At 46.5% G+C, this 21,102-nt stretch overlaps 9 protein-coding genes across 9 annotated transcripts; 5 read left to right on the top strand and 4 right to left on the bottom strand.

The window, feature by feature from the left end:
- Window positions 1-434: 434 nt before the first annotated feature.
- Window positions 435-2,402, bottom strand: N7509_007925 (ATP-binding response regulator; the record flags this gene model as incomplete). The annotated part of the gene is made up of 4 exons (XM_056632562.1): window positions 435-562; window positions 658-1,334; window positions 1,434-2,059; window positions 2,109-2,402. The coding sequence occupies 4 exons, from the start codon at window positions 2,400-2,402 to the stop codon at window positions 435-437; spliced, it is 1,725 nt and encodes a 574-aa protein (XP_056488113.1).
- A 723-nt stretch (window positions 2,403-3,125) lies between these two features.
- N7509_007924 (oleate hydratase) lies at window positions 3,126-4,715 on the top strand (the record flags this gene model as incomplete). The annotated part of the gene is made up of 1 exon (XM_056632561.1): window positions 3,126-4,715. One exon carries the CDS (start codon window positions 3,126-3,128, stop codon window positions 4,713-4,715), a length of 1,590 nt encoding a protein of 529 aa, XP_056488112.1.
- Window positions 4,716-5,893: 1,178 nt separating this feature from the next.
- Window positions 5,894-6,232, top strand: N7509_007923 (uncharacterized protein; the record flags this gene model as incomplete). Its single annotated transcript, XM_056632560.1, has 1 exon — window positions 5,894-6,232. One exon carries the CDS (start codon window positions 5,894-5,896, stop codon window positions 6,230-6,232), a length of 339 nt encoding a protein of 112 aa, XP_056488111.1.
- Window positions 6,233-6,843: 611 nt separating this feature from the next.
- Window positions 6,844-7,983, bottom strand: N7509_007922 (hydroxymethylglutaryl-CoA reductase; the record flags this gene model as incomplete). Its single annotated transcript, XM_056632559.1, has 1 exon — window positions 6,844-7,983. The coding sequence occupies one exon, from the start codon at window positions 7,981-7,983 to the stop codon at window positions 6,844-6,846; it is 1,140 nt and encodes a 379-aa protein (XP_056488110.1).
- A 1,992-nt stretch (window positions 7,984-9,975) lies between these two features.
- On the top strand, window positions 9,976-10,539 carry N7509_007921 (uncharacterized protein; the record flags this gene model as incomplete). Its single annotated transcript, XM_056632558.1, has 1 exon — window positions 9,976-10,539. The coding sequence occupies one exon, from the start codon at window positions 9,976-9,978 to the stop codon at window positions 10,537-10,539; it is 564 nt and encodes a 187-aa protein (XP_056488109.1).
- A 597-nt stretch (window positions 10,540-11,136) lies between these two features.
- Window positions 11,137-12,555, bottom strand: N7509_007920 (uncharacterized protein; the record flags this gene model as incomplete). The annotated part of the gene is given in 5 exon segments (XM_056632557.1): window positions 11,137-11,447; window positions 11,523-11,962; window positions 12,032-12,218; window positions 12,238-12,364; window positions 12,415-12,555. The coding sequence occupies 5 exon segments, from the start codon at window positions 12,553-12,555 to the stop codon at window positions 11,137-11,139; spliced, it is 1,206 nt and encodes a 401-aa protein (XP_056488108.1).
- Window positions 12,556-15,181: 2,626 nt separating this feature from the next.
- Window positions 15,182-16,048, top strand: N7509_007919 (uncharacterized protein; the record flags this gene model as incomplete). The annotated part of the gene is made up of 1 exon (XM_056632556.1): window positions 15,182-16,048. The coding sequence occupies one exon, from the start codon at window positions 15,182-15,184 to the stop codon at window positions 16,046-16,048; it is 867 nt and encodes a 288-aa protein (XP_056488107.1).
- Window positions 16,049-16,498: 450 nt separating this feature from the next.
- On the bottom strand, window positions 16,499-18,232 carry N7509_007918 (uncharacterized protein; the record flags this gene model as incomplete). The annotated part of the gene is made up of 4 exons (XM_056632555.1): window positions 16,499-17,584; window positions 17,643-17,749; window positions 17,799-17,942; window positions 17,998-18,232. 4 exons carry the CDS (start codon window positions 18,230-18,232, stop codon window positions 16,499-16,501), a joined length of 1,572 nt encoding a protein of 523 aa, XP_056488106.1.
- Window positions 18,233-19,099: 867 nt separating this feature from the next.
- N7509_007917 (fungal specific transcription factor domain-containing protein) lies at window positions 19,100-21,061 on the top strand (the record flags this gene model as incomplete). Its single annotated transcript, XM_056632554.1, has 3 exons — window positions 19,100-19,968; window positions 20,035-20,566; window positions 20,633-21,061. 3 exons carry the CDS (start codon window positions 19,100-19,102, stop codon window positions 21,059-21,061), a joined length of 1,830 nt encoding a protein of 609 aa, XP_056488105.1.
- Window positions 21,062-21,102: the final 41 nt, after the last annotated feature.

Genomic DNA, 21,102 nt, shown 5'->3' with positions numbered 1-21,102 from the left:
CTTGGAGTTAGGTCAGCATCGGCAGGGAGGGAATTTTTATACCGTCTTTTAATAAAACACAGCACATTCTACGGTAGGTATACTCGTATCAGTGAGGCTTTCATGCCCTAGAGCTCCAGCTTCCAGTGTTCCCGCAGCTCCAGATAGTCCTTAGAAAGACTTTGGACATTGGGATGTCATTTCATTATTTATAACTTATGCAATTGGCAAGGGCACTTATAGGATAGCACTTGGCTCTGTAATATTCATGTTCATAAGTCTTTTGTATCAGGAAGTCATAAGAGGATTCTGGCGTTCAGGGGACACGGAGGAAAGCGGCTGAAGAAAAGGTGCGGGGGTTGAACCAGTCTTCTCTGGAATGTGAGCCAACTCCCGGGCAAGGGCTCCGCTCCCCTCCAGTAAAGGGACCAAACTCTTTATTCGTGCAGGTTTAGTCATAAACGAATCCATGCCAGCCCAATCGTGTCACGTTGTAATTCATTCTGTGCAACGACGGTCAATGCGACAATCACAACAGGATTCTGGATGCCATTTTTCTGCTCGAACCCACGGATTCGTCTAGCTGACTCGAGACCATCCATAATTGGCATCGAAATATATGCAAAAGATTAGCTTAAATGCAGATAGATACAGAGAACAACCAGGGTTGAAACATACCCATTAATATCAGCGCAATCGAGGGCGCGTTTGCCTTGAAGAACTCAAGAGCCTCTAACCCATTCGATGCAGTCGCATAATTGCATCCCAACTTCTTCATGAACTCGACTAGAATCCGGACATTGATATAGTTGTCGTCCACGATAAGAATCGTCGTCCTTTCTTGGTCGTTTTGGAGTTGAGAAAGATTCTTGACCTCATCCAATTTTGGATCAATCAAATCCTCGCTCGAAACAAGAATGGAACTTGGTGGTGTCTCAGGAGCTATATCGAGATCCGGCTGGTCGAGTGGACTTTCAGAGCCATTCCCCTCAATGGTGTTATCGCTTGATTGGCCACGAGACTCTTGAGTAAGCTCGTCGACTAATGAATCTAATTCAGATTCCTTGACCCCCATTACGACTGGAGAATTCGGCAATTTTCTCGAATGGTCGTCTTCAGTGACAGTGGTGTCAATTTCCTGTCGTCTGCGTTTAGAACAGGTTTCAAAGCTCTTTGCCAACTTCCGTGGACCACAGGGCTGGCTGATGAATTCGACAATATCAGCATTAGGCTGCTTCCGAGATTCCACGAACATCGAATGTGCGATCCTTGGAGAAGGGCATATGACAATCACTGGCGGCAAGAACCGCTCCCGTCGTGACGGGGCAAAGGCATTAATATCGAGATTACCACTGCTAAAAGATTCGAAGGATGAAATGTAAAAGTCGCAATCGGGTAATTCTGATAGAGATGGCGAAATTAGATGGACGTCCATCTAGAAGCACTCCTTGTACAGTTCTTGCTGGGAGGAGCGAGCACCAAGGCCAGAGTCTGAAGCCCAGTGGCCTAGAAATCCGACTGTCTTGTCGCGAACGAGGTCTTTGGTGGTTGCAAGGGACATATCGGTTGAAGTACCTTGCATATGAATGGTGTCTAACATGGAGACCTGGTCAAGATCAACCAATACTCTAACTTCGGTACCAGCACCTCGTTGAGAATCAACCTGAATCGTGCCTCCAAGGGAGAGTACTATTCGCTGAGTGATATTAAGACCCAGGCCATTACCCGTAGTCATGCTATCTTCTTGTGCAAAAGCAGAGAAAACTTCATTTCGCAAGAAGTCGGGGCCAATGTCGCACCCAGAATCTCTGACGATCAGTATTATCTTTGATCTGGCCACCTCACCATCCTCAAGAGTAGTCACCGGGTCTGCGTTAAGCGAGACATGGACATACCCATGCTGGGTGAACTTCAAGGCATTGCCGACAATATTAGTCAGGATAACGTACCATGCACTAGGTACTGTCAAAAATCTCCAATCTGAAACACTAGCGATGTCGAGAATGGCCTGAACTCCGCCTGGTGTATCGAACCGGCCCGCTCCAAAGAATGTGCCATCGCGGACGGAATCGATTGGAACCTGCATACCATTAAAGAAAGAAAGAATAGCCCGCAAAAACGGTTTCTACCGCATCCTCCGTCACGGCGGCAAGTTCAACACAGGTGTCCTCGTTGCCCTCCCCAGATTGTAAGTCCCCGCCTGCTTTTAAAATCTGATCCTTGCTAGGGCCACCGAGGTATTGAGCGGAGGCAGAGGTCGCTCGGAGGTCTTTAATACTTGCATACTCCAGAATTTGGTTGATAGACCCGAGCAGCGTGAATGCGCAGGAAGAGATCGTGTGCACAAATCCTCGCTGCAGCGAGTTCATAACGCTGGTATTCAGCAGATCCGTCATACCGAAGATTCCATGAAGAGCAGTCATTCAGAACTTGAACGAGGTAATATGCGCGTGACATAGTATGATAGTGAGCAAGGGAGACTTATTCGACAACTTGGCTTCAATAATAACCCTCTACTAGGATACTTCCTGCGCCATGCCTCCCATCTACCGCGTTTTATGTGGTTTATGAGTAAAGCCCACGAAAGAATAAGATAAAAAATACAAAATGCGCGTACGTAAACATCGTCTGACTTACAAAGCTTCCAAATTTCTCTGATTGCCGTAAACGAAATTCATTTACAATTTATTGGAAGAGCAAAGAGAGAGCCCTAGCAGCTCATCATTAGTTAATGGCAGTTTCGAGAAAGCCTCTTTTCGGAATCTTGAGATTGGGTACCCACTTCTTCAGCAGACTGATAGGCCAATGACATCAGTCCTCACTGGGACAGCCTTGACTAACTGGCTCAGAAGCATTCGCAACACTCGGACCAGCTTTTCGCAAAGTTGATTCGGGTTAGGGCCGTATATTGTGATAGAATAGCTTATTAAATATATAAACGGCAGGCTATGTCAAATATGTACCGTACTAAGGGAAATCGGCGGTGTGGTAGAAGGTTGAATAGTGCTGGTTCGATAGCGATTTGGTAAAACCCCTAATGACGTCAATTGCCGTCTGCGGACTAATGCCAGTCGCCACACGTCCTTAAGCACCAGAATTAGGGAAACCTATGTGACAAGCAAATAATCTAAAGTCGCCAGCAAAATATGTCTGACCAAGACCAAAATCAACGGGAACATGAGGGCCTTGATGTCTGGATACTTGGCTCGAGTATTGGCTCTTTGGCATCCGCAGTGTTCTTAATTCGGGGTGCAAAAATGCCTGCTCCTCGGATTCATCTCTTCGAGTCCCGCGGAGCACCAGAAGATGGACTACCCACTACAGGTGATGCGTTGAGTGGTTATGACCACCGATCTTCATGCTTGCCTATAGTTCGCGACAAATATACCAAATACCTACTTTCTCTAGTTCCCTCGATCGCCTGTTCAGAACAAACAGTACTCGACAACTTGAACACTTCTAAAGGGGACGTGGCCGCCACTCGTCTTCTATTTCAAGGTGACAATCACCTGGAAGCTATCGACCCCAACAATTTCGGTATCGGATGGAGAGTCTGGATGAGCTTGATGAATTTCGTTCTAAAATCCGAAAAGAGCCTTGATAGAAAAGTGATCCGTGATTGCTTCAAAGCAAAATTCTTTTCCAGCGCATTCTGGATCACCTGGTCTTCTACGTTAGTCTCTCATCGAAACATTTTCAAAATCATTGCTAATAAGGGAGAGCATAAAAGATTTGGTTTCTGTCCCTGGTCTAGCGCTATTGAATTCCGTCGATGCGTACAGAGATTCTTTCACAAATCACGATCTCATAACAAATCCAGTCCTCCTGATCGCTTTATTTGCGACCCGCAAGAAGACATCGTTTTGCCAATAACCCGTTTGCTTCAGAAAGAAGGAGTTGATATTCACTTCGATGTCACAGTCACTGATATAGTCATGGACCAGGAGCAAGGTTGCCGGAGAATATCAGCTTTCAAATGGATCAAAGACGAAACAGAGACTATCGTGACTGTTGGCAAACACAGCATTGTGATTGCAACCCTTGGGTCTTCCGTATCCGGGTCAACCAGCGGTACCAATACAAAGCCACCCTCGTTGGAATTACTGAAAGCAGAGGACAGATTGGATGAAAATTGGTCGCTCTGGCTAGCATTTGGTTCAACTTTAGGCGATCCGTACAATTTCTGTACGCGAATTAATGAATCTCGAGTGGAAACCTTCACAATCACGTTTCAAAGCACTGAATGTTTGGACCATTTGATCAAATCAGTGAAAGCTGAGGCTGGATCAAGAACTTTAATCATCCTTCAAAAAAGCAATTGGTCCATCAACTTGCTTATTCCATCTCAACCACTTTTCTCCCATCAATCCAGAGATATGAGCGTGATTTGGGGCTATTGTTCAACCCCTAATCATATAGGGAATTACGTGAAGAAAGCCATGCTCAGTTGCTCTGGGCAGGAGATTTCGGTTGAATTAGCTGAGCATCTCAAAATACCCCGAGAGTTCATGTTGAACAATTCGATTAACATCCCGCATGTGATGCCTCGCTTAGCAGCTCCCTTGCTGACTCGGTCTTCTGGAGATCGTCCAAAGGTCATACCAAAGAAAATAACCAATTTGGCAGTCGTGGGCCAGTTCGTCGAGATACCAGATGAGACTTGTGCGATTGTGAACTACAGCATCTGCGGAGCCCACGCTGCGGTGAATCGATTGGTTGGACTTCAAGAACTGTGAATAGGGTTTGAAAGTATAAATCTCACCAGAGGAGAATGCTGGCGGCTGTAGGGTCCCGCCTCTTGTTTTGCCAACCTTGCCGCGCTTTCGCATTTCATACCGGCTGCTGGGCCAGGGAAAGCAGGGATCAAGGGACCACCTACTACGCGCCACTCTCCTGACGTGAGCTTGTTAGCTTGAAGGTGGGAGGTAGTTTCTTGATAGCTTTCCAAAATTGGCAGAAACGGGCCCGTGTTCCAAAACCAAAGAGCTCTCAGGGGTCATTTTCGATACAGTAGTAGTAGTAGTAGTAGTAGTATTGTTCATTTACACTGACCCCTCGCCGAGGAAGACAGATGGAGAGATTTTGGGTTTGAAAAAAGGCGATTAGGTCGCTGGCATGTTCAATAAATCTGGAGGTATGTGATTGCCGCCCCACATTGGGTGGTGCTGGTTGAAGTCGCCGGCAATAATAATGTTAGTAGCCCGGTGCTCGTTTATCTGCGTAAATCAGAACGCTGATGAAAGTGCTGTGTACTAGAGTATGTACTTTGTAAGAATGCGAAAGCTGAACGCCACGGGTGCATTGGCCCCCAGCCCCCAGCCCCCGGCCCCTCTAACCTGGCCCCTCCACCCCGGCCCGATGGCCTGACGTCGCTTTCCGTTTTCACTTGCGCTCTCTCTCGTTTATTTGCGCGCTGGACTTTTCACTTGTACGAACTATTTTCACATACTACGTTTAATATCCCGAAGCTATCGTGTTCTTTATCTCCTCGGTCTGAATAAGCAGCTATGCAAGCTCCGCAGCTGATGGTATTTACCAAATTTTACGTGCCTGAGACCGCAAGTCTAGAGGACGAATACTGGGGAAATTTCGCACGAAATCTGAAAGATTGTCCCGGGCATTATGTTTCTAAATGGGGCAGAATCGAGGAACATTTAAATGATGTTCTTCTGATCACATGTAATATACCTTCCCTTAACGAGTGATAAAGATACTAAATTCTCTAGTGTGGACATCCCAAGAAGAATTGAATCAATTCAGAGCCTCATCATCACACGAGACCTACTTGTCAGCATTATGTCGATACTCATCGATTCCGCCAGAGGTCTATGAGTTTGATTACAACTTACCAACCCCGTGGTTGAGGAACCCAAGCTATCGTATCTCTTTTATATGTGCGCACTTCTCAGCTTCAATGGGCCTGGAGAAAAGCTACGAGAAGCCTAGAGTCAAGGCCCTCGAATCTAAAGGCGCTGTTATGCCCAACGCACGCAGATATGTGACGGTTACACATACACGCATCCCTATAGGACTCTGGGATAAAAGGAAAGCAGACGATGGGGAAAAACCGGAGACCTGTGTGATATTCTACTTCTGGAAGAATGCTGAGACGGAGCAGGACTTTAAACACAAGGAGGGGCGTCATGGGCAAACAAAATATCAATTGGCCGAGCAAGAGTTGAGAGATGCTGGGGCTGAGAGCTGGACAGAAGAGCACTGGGTTCCACGAAGGCTTCCGAATATTTCGAAGTGAAGGGATAAATCAGTGCTCGCAATTTTAGTGCCCTTTGCAAATGCAGGAATAAATCGAAGAAAGATCGACGCTCAGTGAGAAATTACTGCGAAAGGGGATGCGAATTCTTCTGTTTGAAGACTTATCACATAGCTATTGACTACAATATGAGATATTCTCATGATTTGAGATAACCCCCAAAGACTACTGATATGAAACTTCAAGTTATTCTTAGCGTCTTTATAATGTCAAATATGACTATCAATACTAGTAGAGCGCAGCTACATGACTAGGCAAAGGGACCCGGTCCGATAAAGTGGTCGCAGGACAGGGATCCGTTTTGATGGTCGCAAGTCCGATGTATCTTGTATTTCTTTCCAATTTCGTACCGGACCCACATGTGGAGGAAGGGGGAGGGCACCAGGGATCAAGGACTCCATCCCCGCGGAGGGCCGATGGCCAGCACGCTCCTGAGCAGGCCAAGGACCGGTAGTTAAGAAAATTATCATCGTGAAACAAATAAAAATGCCGCAAATGGCTTATGAGTGATGTTGCTCAAAATGAAGTTAGCCAATAGCTACAGAAAGGGCCTATGGGCGCGTACGGTTGCAACCATCTCCGTCCAGAAGGTATCAAAGCTTCGATCGTGTCTCACGACTCGTAGTATCCCTTGCAAACTTGTAATGACTAGCTGCGAACGTGTTATTGGTCACCGCAGCCACAGTGCTGATGTCCAGGGCAAGAGAAAATGACGCAATTAGACCCGCCAAACGACCTTTGGACCCTGGACCAGTACATCCAAGGATCTCTAACGCCTCTCTCTGTGTATCTAAAATAGTACCCCCACCAACAGTTCCAACTGGAAGACTCGGAAGGTATGTTGATACACCTAGTTCCTTGGTTTCATCATTAAATTCCGTGGCTAAGTGGCTCCACGCTGATTCCGCGATGCTGCCAGCATCTTGACCGCACGCAATGAACATTGCAGCAATCACATTCACCTGATTGATATTATAGCCCAGCTGACCAGTTCGCGTAGCAGCCTCCTTGCTATTCTGAATAAGTTGATATAGATCCCAAGTTGAAATGCCTAGAACTTTCTGGCAAGCTTCCGGTGTGACCGTCCCCCATGCCATGACAGCCACGCCGCGGGATTGGAGGATATTTCTCCAAGATAGAGATTTTTCCGCAGCCAATTGGCCCTCAATGGTGACCTTTTGAAGTTTTACCACTCGGGCATTGTCTGATGCTGCGAAACGATCACATGCTTTCTCCGTAGCGAATGTAGCCATGTTCTGCCCCACGGCATTTCCACAGTAGTATTCAAACAGAACGTGAACGGTGCTACCGATGAGTTGAGGCTCAATTCTGAGAAGTTTGGCATGTTTGCTGGTAGATTGTGCAGCGTCACGAAACTCGGAGAAAAGGCTTGGTACCAAGTCGTAGAATGATATGGCATCTGCCGGTGAAGAAAACCAAAAGACAGGCCCTCTCGTCATAGTCTCTCGGAGTACTTTGAATTGAACACCACCACTAGCATTAAAGACCTTGCATCCACGTGAGCAGCTTGCGACTAGTGTAGCTTCACTGGTTGCCAATGGCGCATGGAATACACCATCAGTTCCATCAGTGCCCCTGACGCTCAGGGGACCGGCAATTCCAACAGGGACTTTGACCGAGCCAACGCAATTTTCGATCTTGGCTTTTTTGATGGTATCTTCATCTTGGTTGATGTATTTCAGTTTGGACGCAATTCCTCTGATTGAGTCCATCTTAAGAGTAGGAAAGGTGAGCAAACATATGATTGTACTTCGGAAAGGAATTTCGTAAGTTGTCGAGAGTCTTGAAGGATGAATTAGCGAATTTTATAAACATTTCTGAGAACCGGGCAAATGGTCTCCCGACAATGACGGAGAGTGCTGCTCCACACTCTCCACACAATCCCCACCCTCCTCCCGTGAGATTCTTCCTAGGATAATATCGCTGGCACTACCATCCAGGATAACCGTGTCTTCAAGCTCCTCGGGGGTAATAGGGTTTCTGCCTTCCTCGAAATTCAAGGTTAATTGTAGCAAGTGATAATCCTGTGCAGAAAATGACCCGTAAATGTCAACATTCGGGCATAAATCTTATCTCCTCGTATTATTTACAGTAAGAGGCGTGACGATCTTCGCTAAGTAACCGAACAGGTGCCTTGGCATTCACCTGGTTCTTTTTTCTGTTTTTTTTTTCCCACTCCACTATAATTGAGTTTAATTGAAGAATCCTGCCATGGTCCCTTCAGAACCGACCTGTTATACTGTATCGTTCAACTTAACAGGAGAGGTAGGAATTGTGGAAGAATGTTAAAATAATGAACTTTGGCGCGAGGAAGCAGATAAGTACATGCTTCCGGCAGCTTCATGGTTTGTATGTTAGAATGGAAGCTATTTCCGCAGAACTCTATTGCACTGACCGCTCCATGACGTGTAGGTCGAGCGAAGAGAAGGGATCGTTGGGGTTATGGGAGCTGTAGGCCATACGTATGTTATCGTTTATCTGGATTGAAACTAAGGTTTGTGTGGCTTAGTACGGCCTGTCAAGGGTAACTAGGCTGGTCGCCCTAGAGGCCGCCCGTAACCAGTTGGCTAAGCGCGCGTACACACGCGTATTAGGAACAGAGCTGAGCGAACAGGATGGTATATGCGGTATAGATGGTGTGGGAGACATAGAGACTCAAGCGTAGCAGCTGTATCCAAATTTGAATGGGGAAAACTAGTAGTTCTAGGACACTGATGTTACATGCAGAACATTTATTCAGCCAGTTGCCGCTATGGAGCATCACAGGTTTGTCGCTTAATTCCGTCACACCGACTTTTAAATGCAATTCAAGATTTTGGCATTGGATCTGACGATTAACTCTATTTAAAACTCCCATCAGCGCAGGACGACCTAAGATTCGTCGATTCTTATGCTTCAGGGATTGTGGGTGTGGAATGACAGCTTGAATCAATGTCCCGTATTAGATTTGTGATTTCTATCACGTACCTCCTAGATTGGACGCGAAGGAGAGAAGGGAGGGAAAATGGCTATTAGAGCAAATGGCGAGAAGCAAAAGAGAAGTTATCTACGGCGGAGTATCTAATGTCCATGGATACAGAAGGCACGCCACGTCCGAGTCAACACCCGCGGGTGTTTGTTTACAGGTCAGCAGCGGCTTCCAGTAGACCGCGACCTTCATTTGTTGTAAGTTGTAATCTGTATCCTCTTCTTCTTCTGGTCAGCCCATATTCTCTATCACTAGGTGCCTGCTCTTTATCCTTTGACTAATTACTCGCTAATTAGCTCCACCTTCGTCTTTCCGTTCCCTGTCTCTTCGTCTGACTATTCCATACTGTCAACTATCCTTTTCGCATTTCCATGCTATCATTTGACTCAAGTCACTATCGCTTTTCCTCTGGAGCTTTCCCTCATATTTATAAATACAAGTATATTGCGATCCCTCAGGCTGATGGCATCATCAGTTTCTGGTCCCTAATCTCTCACAGGTTGTCAGAATCCGTCGTTGATCGAGGCAAGGCAAAGTAGCGCAGCCATGGCAACCATCCACTAAAGAGCCACCCAGGCCATCATCTCCATACCTACTACTAGTATCGTCAAGCGTTTGCCATTCACTTCGCCTTTCCACTCACTTCGCTCCGAATTTGTCTGCCCTACTTCTCACCTCTAGTTATTCCTTATTTCTCCGGTCTACCTATCTCCCACAACAAATTTACACCAGAACAATGGTGTCCGTCAAGTATAGGCCTAATATCCTGCTCCTTTCCCTCTCAGGCCTAGAATCCTTCGATGACGTCTACAAACCGCTTATCAGCCGCCTCCTCGATATCTCATACCTCACACGAGTGAGGACAGCCTCAGCTGCGCTTAAGGAAATCGATAGCACGAAATTCAAAGCAGTTATCGTGACGGATGAAGGCCTCGCAGAACCAGAAAACCAAGTAGCCATGGTCAGGCTGAAAACCTACATTGAGAGCGGGGGACTGGTCGTCGTCGGCCTACAATTGTCAACCTTTGTTCGCCAGGATCGCTTCAAAGCATTTTTCAAAGCATTTGATCTTACCTGGGTGTCAGGCAGTTACCAGGTCAGTCCTATCTGCTTTGTGCCTTCGAGTACCTTCCCAAGGTCCCTGAAACCCTCTTCATTGCCTGGACCGCGTACCGTGAATGCCCGCCATGTCCAAAATTCCAAACCGCATGAGAGAATGTTCGTTTCTATTCCAAACCCCAAAAGGCATAACGACGCCGAGACGGGGCGAGTGGCAGGCTCAGGAGCTGCCCTTGCATGAGCCAGAATTGGACTTGACGACTTGGTTTATTGCGGAGATGTCAATGGGGGTGTCAGCTCAGCAGTTTTGATTTTGGCACTCTGTGGGTTTTGAACCCACTCGCCGGCTTTACGGAGCCCATCCCAGATGGATATGGATTCTTTTTGTCTGTCTTGTCTCATCGAGAAGATTGCGGTGGGTTCGAAATATTTGGTGGACTTACAAATCCCGTTCTGTATTCCTCTTTCTCTCTTCAATTTTTTCTCTTGTTTCTATCTCCGTTGGCTTCTTCCTGGGCTTTGGCACCATCAAGTTCAATACCATGGCTGCTAGCTCTTATCTCTGATCTCTCATCTCAAATTTGACGGGTTCAACTCTAAAATCAACTACCCCCCCTTCTGCCTAGCTTATTTCACAAAATCCTGTGTAGACTAAAAAATGAAAACCTCGATTCTGATTATATCCCCGCTTATCAGAAAGCAGATCAAACGGACTATAAAAATCAGATGCGTATTCGAAACCATCAGCTATCAAACAGCAAATTGTAAGTTACAAATTCATTTTTGTCTGACAAGAAGGTACAGCCATGCCATTTCCAAGATTTGATCACAAGGTCCTCTATACTGGCACACATTCCAATATAGAGTTATAACGAGCGGAGTATGTGTGTATCTCCACAATCTTGAGACCCGCCCTTTCCAAGAGGCTGTGCCATTGTTTAGTAGTCCGTTCCAATGACGCGAGCGAGGACATCATAGCCATATCGACTTGTGTTGCATGCCAATGGACCCCAGAATTCGGCAGAACCATTTCGTCAATAAGAATGGCGGAGTCGGGTCCCAGTGCAGAAATGGTATTCTTCAATATTATCAATGCTTTCTCATCGGCCCAATCATGCAGAATACTGCGGAAGTAGTAGAATCGAGCTCCTATTTATTTTGTCCTATCAGTATCAAGGTTGCTCGAAAAGCATATCTCAAAGTAGGGGGTTCTGGGTTGATTACCTCGGACTACTTGGGGCTGGAAGAAGTCAAACACGACAGTTTTCACGCCTTCGCATGGTATAACGCACGAGATAACTATTTCCATATCCTCCACGATTATGTCATTTTTTATGTCGGGCAGTCGCTTTTTCAGAGCCAGGCTTTGATGTCCGATATTTCCTCCAACGTCCACAAATAAGGCCTGGTCCGGGCTCAGGTCCTTGGATTTTTCTTCGATCGGAAATACATCGAACCATCGACGCATTCCACGTTGTTCTGCCTCCATGAACTTGTTAAAATGAACAAAGAGGTCCGGTTTTGTCTGGGCCCAGACAAATGCCGGTTGATCGGTGTTGAAAGCCTGTTGTAAAGGTGTGTTGACCGAACTTGTAATGTCTTGATATTTGTTCTTCACCAAAAAGTCGGGAAGAGCGAAGATTGGAGGAGCAATGATGTTCACGCTAGGAAAGTTAGGAAATAGGAAGAAAGGATATTCTGGATTAAAGAACTTTGTGGAAATGAGGACTTACTTATGGTATATGGCGCTAGCGATACCTTCGTCACTCAGAGATCTAGTAATATTATTACCGGTGAATGTGTTGTCTCCAGTCTCCTTGATTGTGCCGACCGACGCGAGATAGCGTAAAACGCGGGCTTTTAGCTCAATATTAGCAATTCGCTTCAAACTTTGCCACGAGTTTATAATGGTCGCTTGATCTGGAAATCGATGTCTCACCTAAAAGCGTCGGTGCTGCATTTGCCTTGGTAGCCAGTTCATCTAAATTGAGCGGGTGATCACTTTCGGCGAGGGTTTTGAAGATGTTCAAGTCCAGACCGACTCGAACCAAGGCAGGTTGAAGATGCTGTGCTCAAAAGTCAGAAAGACCTTTAATAAAAGTCATTTTTTACATACCAGATACGAAATCCTTTGCATCGTATCCTGCGGGGTTTCAAGAGACAAGGCTAGATCGCGAAGTCCATCAAGAATCTTCCTCCGACCGGCCTCGTCCGCATCTTGTGCTAGCGATTTGATCTGATCAATGATATTCTCCATTTTGATACTGAAAATCGATTTTTGTTTAGGAGGCGTGAGGTTCCAAATTCGCTTTCATCGGGCTTTAGGGAAAGGGGGGGTTGAAAAAAAGATATACCAGAATCATGCTTTGCGGCAGGATCGAATATTTATATTCGAAAAACATACATACATGGATTATGCGAGCATGACCAACCTGTCGGAGAATGTTAGAGTTCTCTCCATCTTGTCAAAAGTTCCGAAGACCAATGGAGGAAGCGTATCAACGAATAAATACTCCGACTTGAATCCGATTGGACATTAATCAGTTAAGAAAAGCTGACCATTCTCCTATTTTGTGGTTTTCTCACTGTCTGTTGATCTTCCAGGCTACCCCGAGGACAGTAAGCGCTAATAATTCGACGAATAATGATTTGGTAATGCACTTCCTGTCTGACATTCCCCTCATTCCGCGAACTGACCTCCACTGGTAATGAGATGTATATTTAAGTCCTGATTGGTAGTGAGAATGTGTGAATTGCGAATACGGTAAACCTCAGCCGCAATACCTAATGGAGTTCTAAATATATTAATGCCAAATGCTCGAACCTAATTTCCGTAAAGCAGAGAATTGGAAATGTATATAGAGAGCTTTGCCATATGCATTAAGGTATACCAACGCATGCTCTAGAAAGTGAGCTACATGGTACCAAAACTTTGAGATTCGTGGCGCAGTTGAGCAAAGCGGTGTCGTCGCAACGTTCCGGGGGCTGATTGCTGAGCGATGAAGTTGCGGTAATTTTTACCGAGTTGTCGACCAAGAAAATGAATGCACAAAATCTCTGAAGCTGAAACTTGATGTCTTTCTTTTTGACTAGAATATATTTTGACTACATGTGATTTTTCTGGATTAACTAGTAGTAAGTTACAAGGAGTACAAAAATGAGCAAAACATGGCAGGTTTAGCCGAGTTGCCACGTGGTTGATGCCTAGTTTTACCCTATCCCAACTTGACTCTACAGTGAGCTTGTGCGTGGGAGCAATTATGATATGGAGGAAGCGGGGTTCCATATCGTGCTTTCATTCAGATTACAACGGACTAGAATGAGTGATTACAGGCTAGTTGCCGATGCATTATTCGAAGCTACTCAGGGCTTATTCACGAATCTCTTTCAACATGGCTACTCTCATCCATTTGGGGGCGAAAGACGAGCGCAGAGATTGGAGAATTTGTTTGATTGATGGAGGGTGATGGTTGAAAGTGGTATATGGACAGTGGATGAAGACGGTGTGGAGGGAGGAATCGACAAATTTAGAGAAGGAGATAGAAATGACGGGCTTGAATATGCTATCGCACCAAGTTGGTGATTTGATTTATTTTCATGTGTTATAACCTGCAGACGTGTGGGAGTGGACGGGAAGCCCTGTTCTCTGACCTATCTGCATGTACCAGATTGACCGCGCAATTATCGGTGCATTCTCTGCTAGTTGACTGGGAATTCATATGAAGAAGCTGGGTGAAAGGAAGGCCTGGTCTATTGAATTAGCGATTACGGTGTGCCTTCTGGTATGGCAAGAAACAATTCCAATATTGGAAATATTATCAGCACTATGCCATCTAACTTAACAGTCACAGTAGCTTGTATGTGGCCACAGGGGCTGCTCTAGCATGACGTCGTTCATGGATCTTCAACTATATTTAGAAATTGTGAGTGATTGACGAGATCGGTGCTTGAAAAGGTTAGCGAGGCTCTTGAGAAATACTATCTTCAGGGGGGGCAGTGGGTCATATCTTAGCTATATCCATGCTGCTTGCGTGCACATTAGGCATATATCATCCAGGCACGATCTGTGGACCTTAGGCTGGGCATGCATGTACCCCGCCTTTTTCCGCAAAATAAATATGGTTCATTCTTAACATAGTAGAGTGGCTCAGCCTTTATACTATTGTGTACCCATATTTGTCATCTATCATTCAACAATGTATATACAGTGGTGTTGCAAAGGTTTGAACCCCCCTTGTTGACCGCTCAGATCTATGCCTTCCCAAGGGGAACAAGTAGCTACCCGAGATGGAATAGATTGGCCAATCCATTCTACTAGTATCTTGGGGTAGTTAGTGTCTTGTCAAATTCGAGATTCGCTCCAGCACCCCAATCCGTATTGCCTATTGCCTTTTTTTTCATTTTTCATGAGCACAAACAACTGGATTCCAATTAGTACTTGCAATTCAAAGTGTTTCTTTCTTAAAAAACCAAAACAGAAAATCTCCATAGGCAGATCTATAGTAAGGAAGGCACCATGGCTCGGTCCCGTCACCTAATTACGGAAATTTGTCTCCGTTCGGCCTATTCTGTCCCCGAAGTGCGAAATACGCTTTCCCCGATACCGATGCCGAATCGGGTGATTCATTTCGTACACTTTGCATTCGTTTGTGTTTACTCCCTGTCAATTCAACTCAACTTTTCTCACTTCTTTTAAGTTGACCATCTCATACCGAACTGCTTCATTGAACCCCACAGGATTTCTCATCTCGATATCCAGGGTGCGTGTGCACCCTGTGCACCTTCCCACACAGCTCATTCAATCGCGATCACAGGCCAAGTGACCGACTCGAAGCCAAGAAAAAGCAACCCACGGCGTCTATCAAACAAGCAACTGACACGAAATGGAATCCCGTCCAGACATTGATTCCCCTGCAGACAGCTCTGTTCTGCTTCCCAGTGGTCAACTAGTTTGTCGCCCGCATCAACTGGTTGTCTGCAGCCTTTGCCGTACCGACCATATCCTCCCCGATCAAACCCCCTCCCGCAGGAATGGCATGAATAACCTTCCTATCAGATGCCTTGGCTACATGCCAACGACAAGGCTGATCCTCCCGGGAACCTTCGTGCCGCCAAATCAAGAGGATACACCGGACACTCTGTTCAAAGCCCTGCATGTGAGTATGACGCCGCCGATATGCCGCGTTGTGCGCAAGGGCTACAATGCCCAACACCTGATTTACACGGGTGGCTCATGCCCTGGTCTTGGTTCACTAAACCCCAAAGCCGGCTGTGCATATGTGTTTGCTCCCGTGTTGCAACGAATCGTGCGTCCCTACGCATATGTTTCCTTTCGACTAGAGAACAAGGGTCCGACAGATGAATGGCATTCTCAAACAAAGGAACGCGCTGACCTTCGCGCGGTCATTGGAGCACTGAGATTCCGATCCTGGAAGGGCATGGAAGAATGTTCAAGTCTAGTTATCGCCACAGACTCCGGTTACGTCGTTGAAGGCATTACATCTCGTGTCATTGATTGGTTGAATAACGGCTGGAGTACTCAAGTGAATACCCCGGTGAAGAATCAGGACCTGTGGAAATATTTGCTCAAGGAATTAGAAAACGCATGGCTCGCAAGCGGAATGCGTGTTCAGTTCTGGCAGATCACTCGAGAGCAAAACTGGGTGGCCAAGCGTGTGGCCAAAGAAGCTGTGAATGAGCGTGGGGAAATCGATTTCATTCACGACATTGGTCCTCTGGCGGAACTTTAAGGGGATGAAGGGCACTAGCACCAGGGAACGCAATACAGTTCTATGAAGGAGGGTTTATCAGGCTATCTGAACAGTTTACGATGTACAATATGCTCGTGTTGAGAATAGTCATTCTTCTTTAGCACGATATCATCAACATACTACTATGTTCAAGAGATCAGTAGATTGAAAAGCCTCGGTAAACCATCACAGTGTAATTCTCTGAAGAGAAAATAGCCTACCTGGACTCACTCATAAATGTTCGGTACCTCCCTAAACCAAATCACAAATTCGTGGGATGTCGCTCTTTTCAAAATTATATGAACGGTGTGCAAATACTGTAGTAAAAGCAGTTTCGTTGAATAAGAGACTATGCCTATGAATAATACGAATTCTTTGGAGATATTAGAGCATGACCCAGGGCTTACTGGGCGTGTGTAGACTTTCAACCAGTGATATCAACAGCAAAATTTAAACATCGCGGCTCTGACTTCGCATTTCTTTCCCTTTCTCCGCCTCTTGAGCCTCATCTAGTGCAGCCGTTTGGTAATCTCTGAACTTCCTCACAGGGACACCCTCGTGGAAAAGTCGATCCACCTCTTCGAGAGATTTCCCTTGACAATCCGGCACACAAAGGTATGTAAAAACACACGCACACACTGCAATACTCCCAAAGATAAATCCAACTTTGGAGTGCAGACCCGCGTAGCCGTCGTCCAGTAGGTATGGAATCGAAAAGGTCACCGCAAAATTGACCGCAATATTTGTGAGAGAAGAGATACGTTGAGAATGGTCACGAAGCGACAAAGCCGGCAGCTCAGTGATAACCACATACGTGAGTGGTCCCCAGCCCAGTCCGAACCCAGCTCCGAAGATCGCCATCATAGCTGCTATCGCGGTGCTTTCAGAGAAGGTCACCGGGCTCGCTGTTCCTAGGCCACCCATTGTAAATAGCGCCACGGCTTGGATGCCTGCACCTGCGATGAAAAGCTTCCGCCGACCGACTTTGTCGCTCAAAAGGTTCGAAATGAGACATGCCGCCGTGGTGATACAGCTCGTGATGATTGCGAAGTTGTAGGGGTTGACTGTGCCGAGCGATTTGACGAATATGGCGCCGTACTGACTTGAAAAGGCCTGGCCGGTAGCTTGCTGGAAGAAGCTAATGGCGATGACGATCAGGGTGCGTTTCAAGTTTGTCTTGTCGAACAACTCTTTGAAATGACCTTTTTCTGGTTCGATGGCAAGTCCAATTTTCAAGGAGGCCAATTCATCCGCGATCGCTTCCCTCGTCATCGTTCCATGGCGGAGCCGTTTTAGGGATTGTTCGGCTTCATCAGGCCGGTTTTGAAGAAGGAGCCAGCGGGGGGACTTGGGAATAGCTATTAGTATGGCCCTTTTGTAGTAGTTTCGAGGGGATGATACCTCTGGGATTAACCAAATCAAAGACAGAATCACGCAAGGGATCACGTAGAATAGACCAAATGGTATTCTCCAGGATTTGTTGCCTTCCAAGGTACTGGTTCCTCTGCAAATACTGTTGATAATAATTCCTCCTAGCTATACGTCGATGTCGATTAGTGTGGGCTTCGCGTGCCACATTCTGTTTGAAACTCACACCGATGGCCAGTTGATATGTTCCCACCACAAATCCGCGGACTGGAGCTGGTACAATTTCTGATTGATAGACAGGTACAACCGATAGCTCCATGCCGACATAAACATCTAAGTCGGAATAAGCAAGATGCTAATGGATGTTGGGCCGACGTCATACAATTCAAGATCCGCGCCGCGAGAATCTGACCCTTGCTCTGGGAGGTCACGGTAATTGTTGCCGTCACAAGAGCATAGCAGCTCATGGAAAATATACAGACGCGACGTCCATATCGTCGGCTGATAAGGCTTCCGATTAATAGCCCTGTAAATCCGTCAGGTTCTATCCAATCACTTCGGAATTCATGTTTTTAACCTACCCAAGGCAAAGCCGATATAGTTCAGACTATTCAGCAGCGACAAATAATATGCCGGAATAGCATATGCCCCTGTTTGAGGATTGTATTCGCCAAATTGTTTCGTGAAAGCAGTCATCGACTGTGTCGTTGCGAAAGCTTGATTATCGAATCCATAGTTGAGCTGGGAGATGGCAACCAGCGTGCACGACAACGCCAGCGTTCGATTGAAATATTTTGTAATAGCCCAATTCGACATGATGGATTCCAAAATTCCGCATCTCTGTTGATTCACAATCGACCAGGGCGACCCCTGACTTTTGAGAACGACATTTCATCTCCGTTTCGTGAAGCTGGACCTGCTAACACCCTCTCCTCAAGCGGAGTCCATATGGCGAATGACCGACTGCCGTATATATAGCCCGGTTATCGGTGACCGAGAGCCGTCCCTGCTTCTAGCAGGGCGCTTTTAGTGTCAAGTCGACGCGAAAATGCGGGGAAAATAGTCAATAAGAACCTCATCTGTTGTGGAGACACCGGTGGCCTGGGGCCAATGAGGGGTACTGGGGATTCCGCCATAAATAAGGACCATGTTCTCATCAGTCTGGCCATAATCCTTCTTCCGGAGGGGTTTGGGCATATTCTTGGATTTTTGGAATGATGGGAGTATCTCGCGACACAATGGCAGAGGATGCGGCCAAGAAGCAAACATGTTTGCAATGTAGAAAGCGAAAGGTAAGGCCTAATGGCACATCTCAATGTCAGCAACTGCCAACATTCATATCAGGTCCGCTGTGACGGGAAAATCCCAGGTTGTTCCAATTGTACCAGACTCGACTTTTCCTGCACATTTCTACCATCGCAGAATATACCAAACGACTTTGCCAGTCACACCGCACGTGGCGTAAATGAACACCTCCAAACGGCGGCAGCAACAACCTCAAGAAATAAATATACGATTGGGGGAATCGAAAGGCGCCGTGGCCTCAAAGCTTGTCGACCTTGCCGTGTCTCAAAGTCACGTTGTAGTGGTGGCTGGCCAAAATGTCGCCATTGCGAGCAAAGAGGCTTGGACTGCCAGTACCTGCCCAGCAAGCGAAGAAAAGGCCCGGTCGATCCAGGGCAAATGCAGCCGTTTTACCCGGCCAAAGTTCCTCCACGATACATGACCTCCGACATCAGTTTTCCCACTTTCGGAGATGTTCCTGATATAACTCAGCTCGCCGAAGGTCAAAATGAACCCTCGCGACCAGTCAGGTCCTTGATAAAATCAAATCCAAAGCCAAATTCGAACTTCAACTTGAACTTGGATTTGGGCCTGGACTTACCAGCAAACAAGATGTTCCTCGAATCCCACATCAACGCCTACTTCGAATATATCAATCCCATTCCGGCGTACAGCTTCATACACAAACCCTCCTTCCTCCGGAACTTCCATCGCAATAAACTCGATTCACTATCCCTTCGCTGTGTCTGTGGAATCGCCTCTCGTTTCCTTCAAAGAAGTAATCCACACCAAGATTACGTGTCCGAATGGCTGAAGGAGGTCGAAGGGCGGATGTGGCCCAGAATGGCTGAAATGAAAATAGAAAATCTACAAATTCTCCTGCTTCTCATCTGCTGGTACTCACTGGATCGGAAGATTTCGAATATGTGGACATCTTCGGCCATGGCAGCAAGGGTCGCCTATGGGATGCGTTTGAACTATGAGAGCACCGGCCCGATGCCCTTCATTCCCAAAGAGGTTCGACGTCGCATGATGTGGTCTATCTTCATGTTGGACAAATTCTACTCCGGGGGGTTTGCAGAATTGACCCTTTGCAATGCGAGCACAATGCATCTCAATTTGACATGCGAGGAAAGGAATTTCGAGCTAGATATCCCTACCACTACGGCAACCTTGACACCCACTTCTTCTTCAGGGACTTTGGAGTCTGGAATCGGCTTGATGGGCCATATGTCTAGACTTGTCAAAATACGCAACGAAGTTCTGGAGTAAGTTGACACGACCAAATCAGCGCGTTTGTGACATCGGAATCTAATGATTAAATACATCGATAGGGTGACGAAGCGAATTATCTCTTCAAAAGAAAGTCCCTACGCAGCGAAGAAAACCATCCAAGCCCTCGACGCGAACCTCCTTGATTTCGCCCACTCCCTACCAACTCATCTCCAAAATAACAAACGCAACCTACTATCTCGTGCCTACACGACCGAGCTAACTGGCTATATAACCCTGCATTCTCTCTGGATACAATGTCACTGTGACTTATACCGAATGATGATCCCAGGGATTCGTGAATCGGTGCCGGAACTCATCCAGCGTGACGTCCCATTCGACTATGCGGAGGAGTGCAGGGAGCTCTGCCTACAATATGCGACCGACATGTGCAGACTTTGGTCCGATACACAGTTAGAATGTGATATGTCCAGGATTACGGACCAGTCGCTTGGTATCTATGCATACCAGTGCGCAAATATACTCGTCAGGTTGTGGGACTTGGATGCCGATAACTCGCTGCGCGATTGTTTGGTGATACTTACGAATTTCTTGGAAAGGCTGGCGGATATTTATCAGGTTGTTGCAGAAATCGTATGTTTCCTTTTCTCTTCTCGGTCACCAACGCTGTGTGCTGTTGCATTACTGAAACAATCCTAGCAATTTGAGATAAATGGCTTTATCGGCAGTCTTGATGTTGTTACCAATTTCTACGCGACACGCAGTGACGAACTTTCCTCTCAGTCGCTTACTGAAATCTGGAGATCTTCTCTCAAGCAGCAAAGTGCCCAGGAAGAACAGACGACATCCAGGTTTTCGCTATTGGAATTCTTACAGCAGCAGAATAAGTCCGACGGGTCGGAGGAATATCCAGATGCAGTTGAGCCTTCCGGCGATGGTGAAGAAAATCCGCACATGCGGGCTGATGAAGGTCTCCATTTGGATGTCGACATAGCTTCGGTTGAACAAACTGAGGAATTAAGCAACGATTTTTGGTCGACATCTCTAAACATGGATTTTGATAGCTATGATACGCGTGTGGATCCCTTCTGTCGAATGTTCGATGACTGGGCCTTGGTTGAACCATAGATAGGTAACGTGAACGATAGACGTCACTGGGTCTGTTATTT

The sequence above is a fragment of the Penicillium cosmopolitanum genome, assembly GCF_028827165.1.
Source record: "Penicillium cosmopolitanum strain IBT 29677 chromosome Unknown utg000008l:1.0-4398992.0:1.0-4402845.0, whole genome shotgun sequence".
In the NCBI taxonomy this organism is placed as follows: Eukaryota; Fungi; Ascomycota; class Eurotiomycetes; order Eurotiales; family Aspergillaceae; genus Penicillium; species Penicillium cosmopolitanum.
This window is presented reverse-complemented; position numbering and strand designations above follow the sequence as displayed.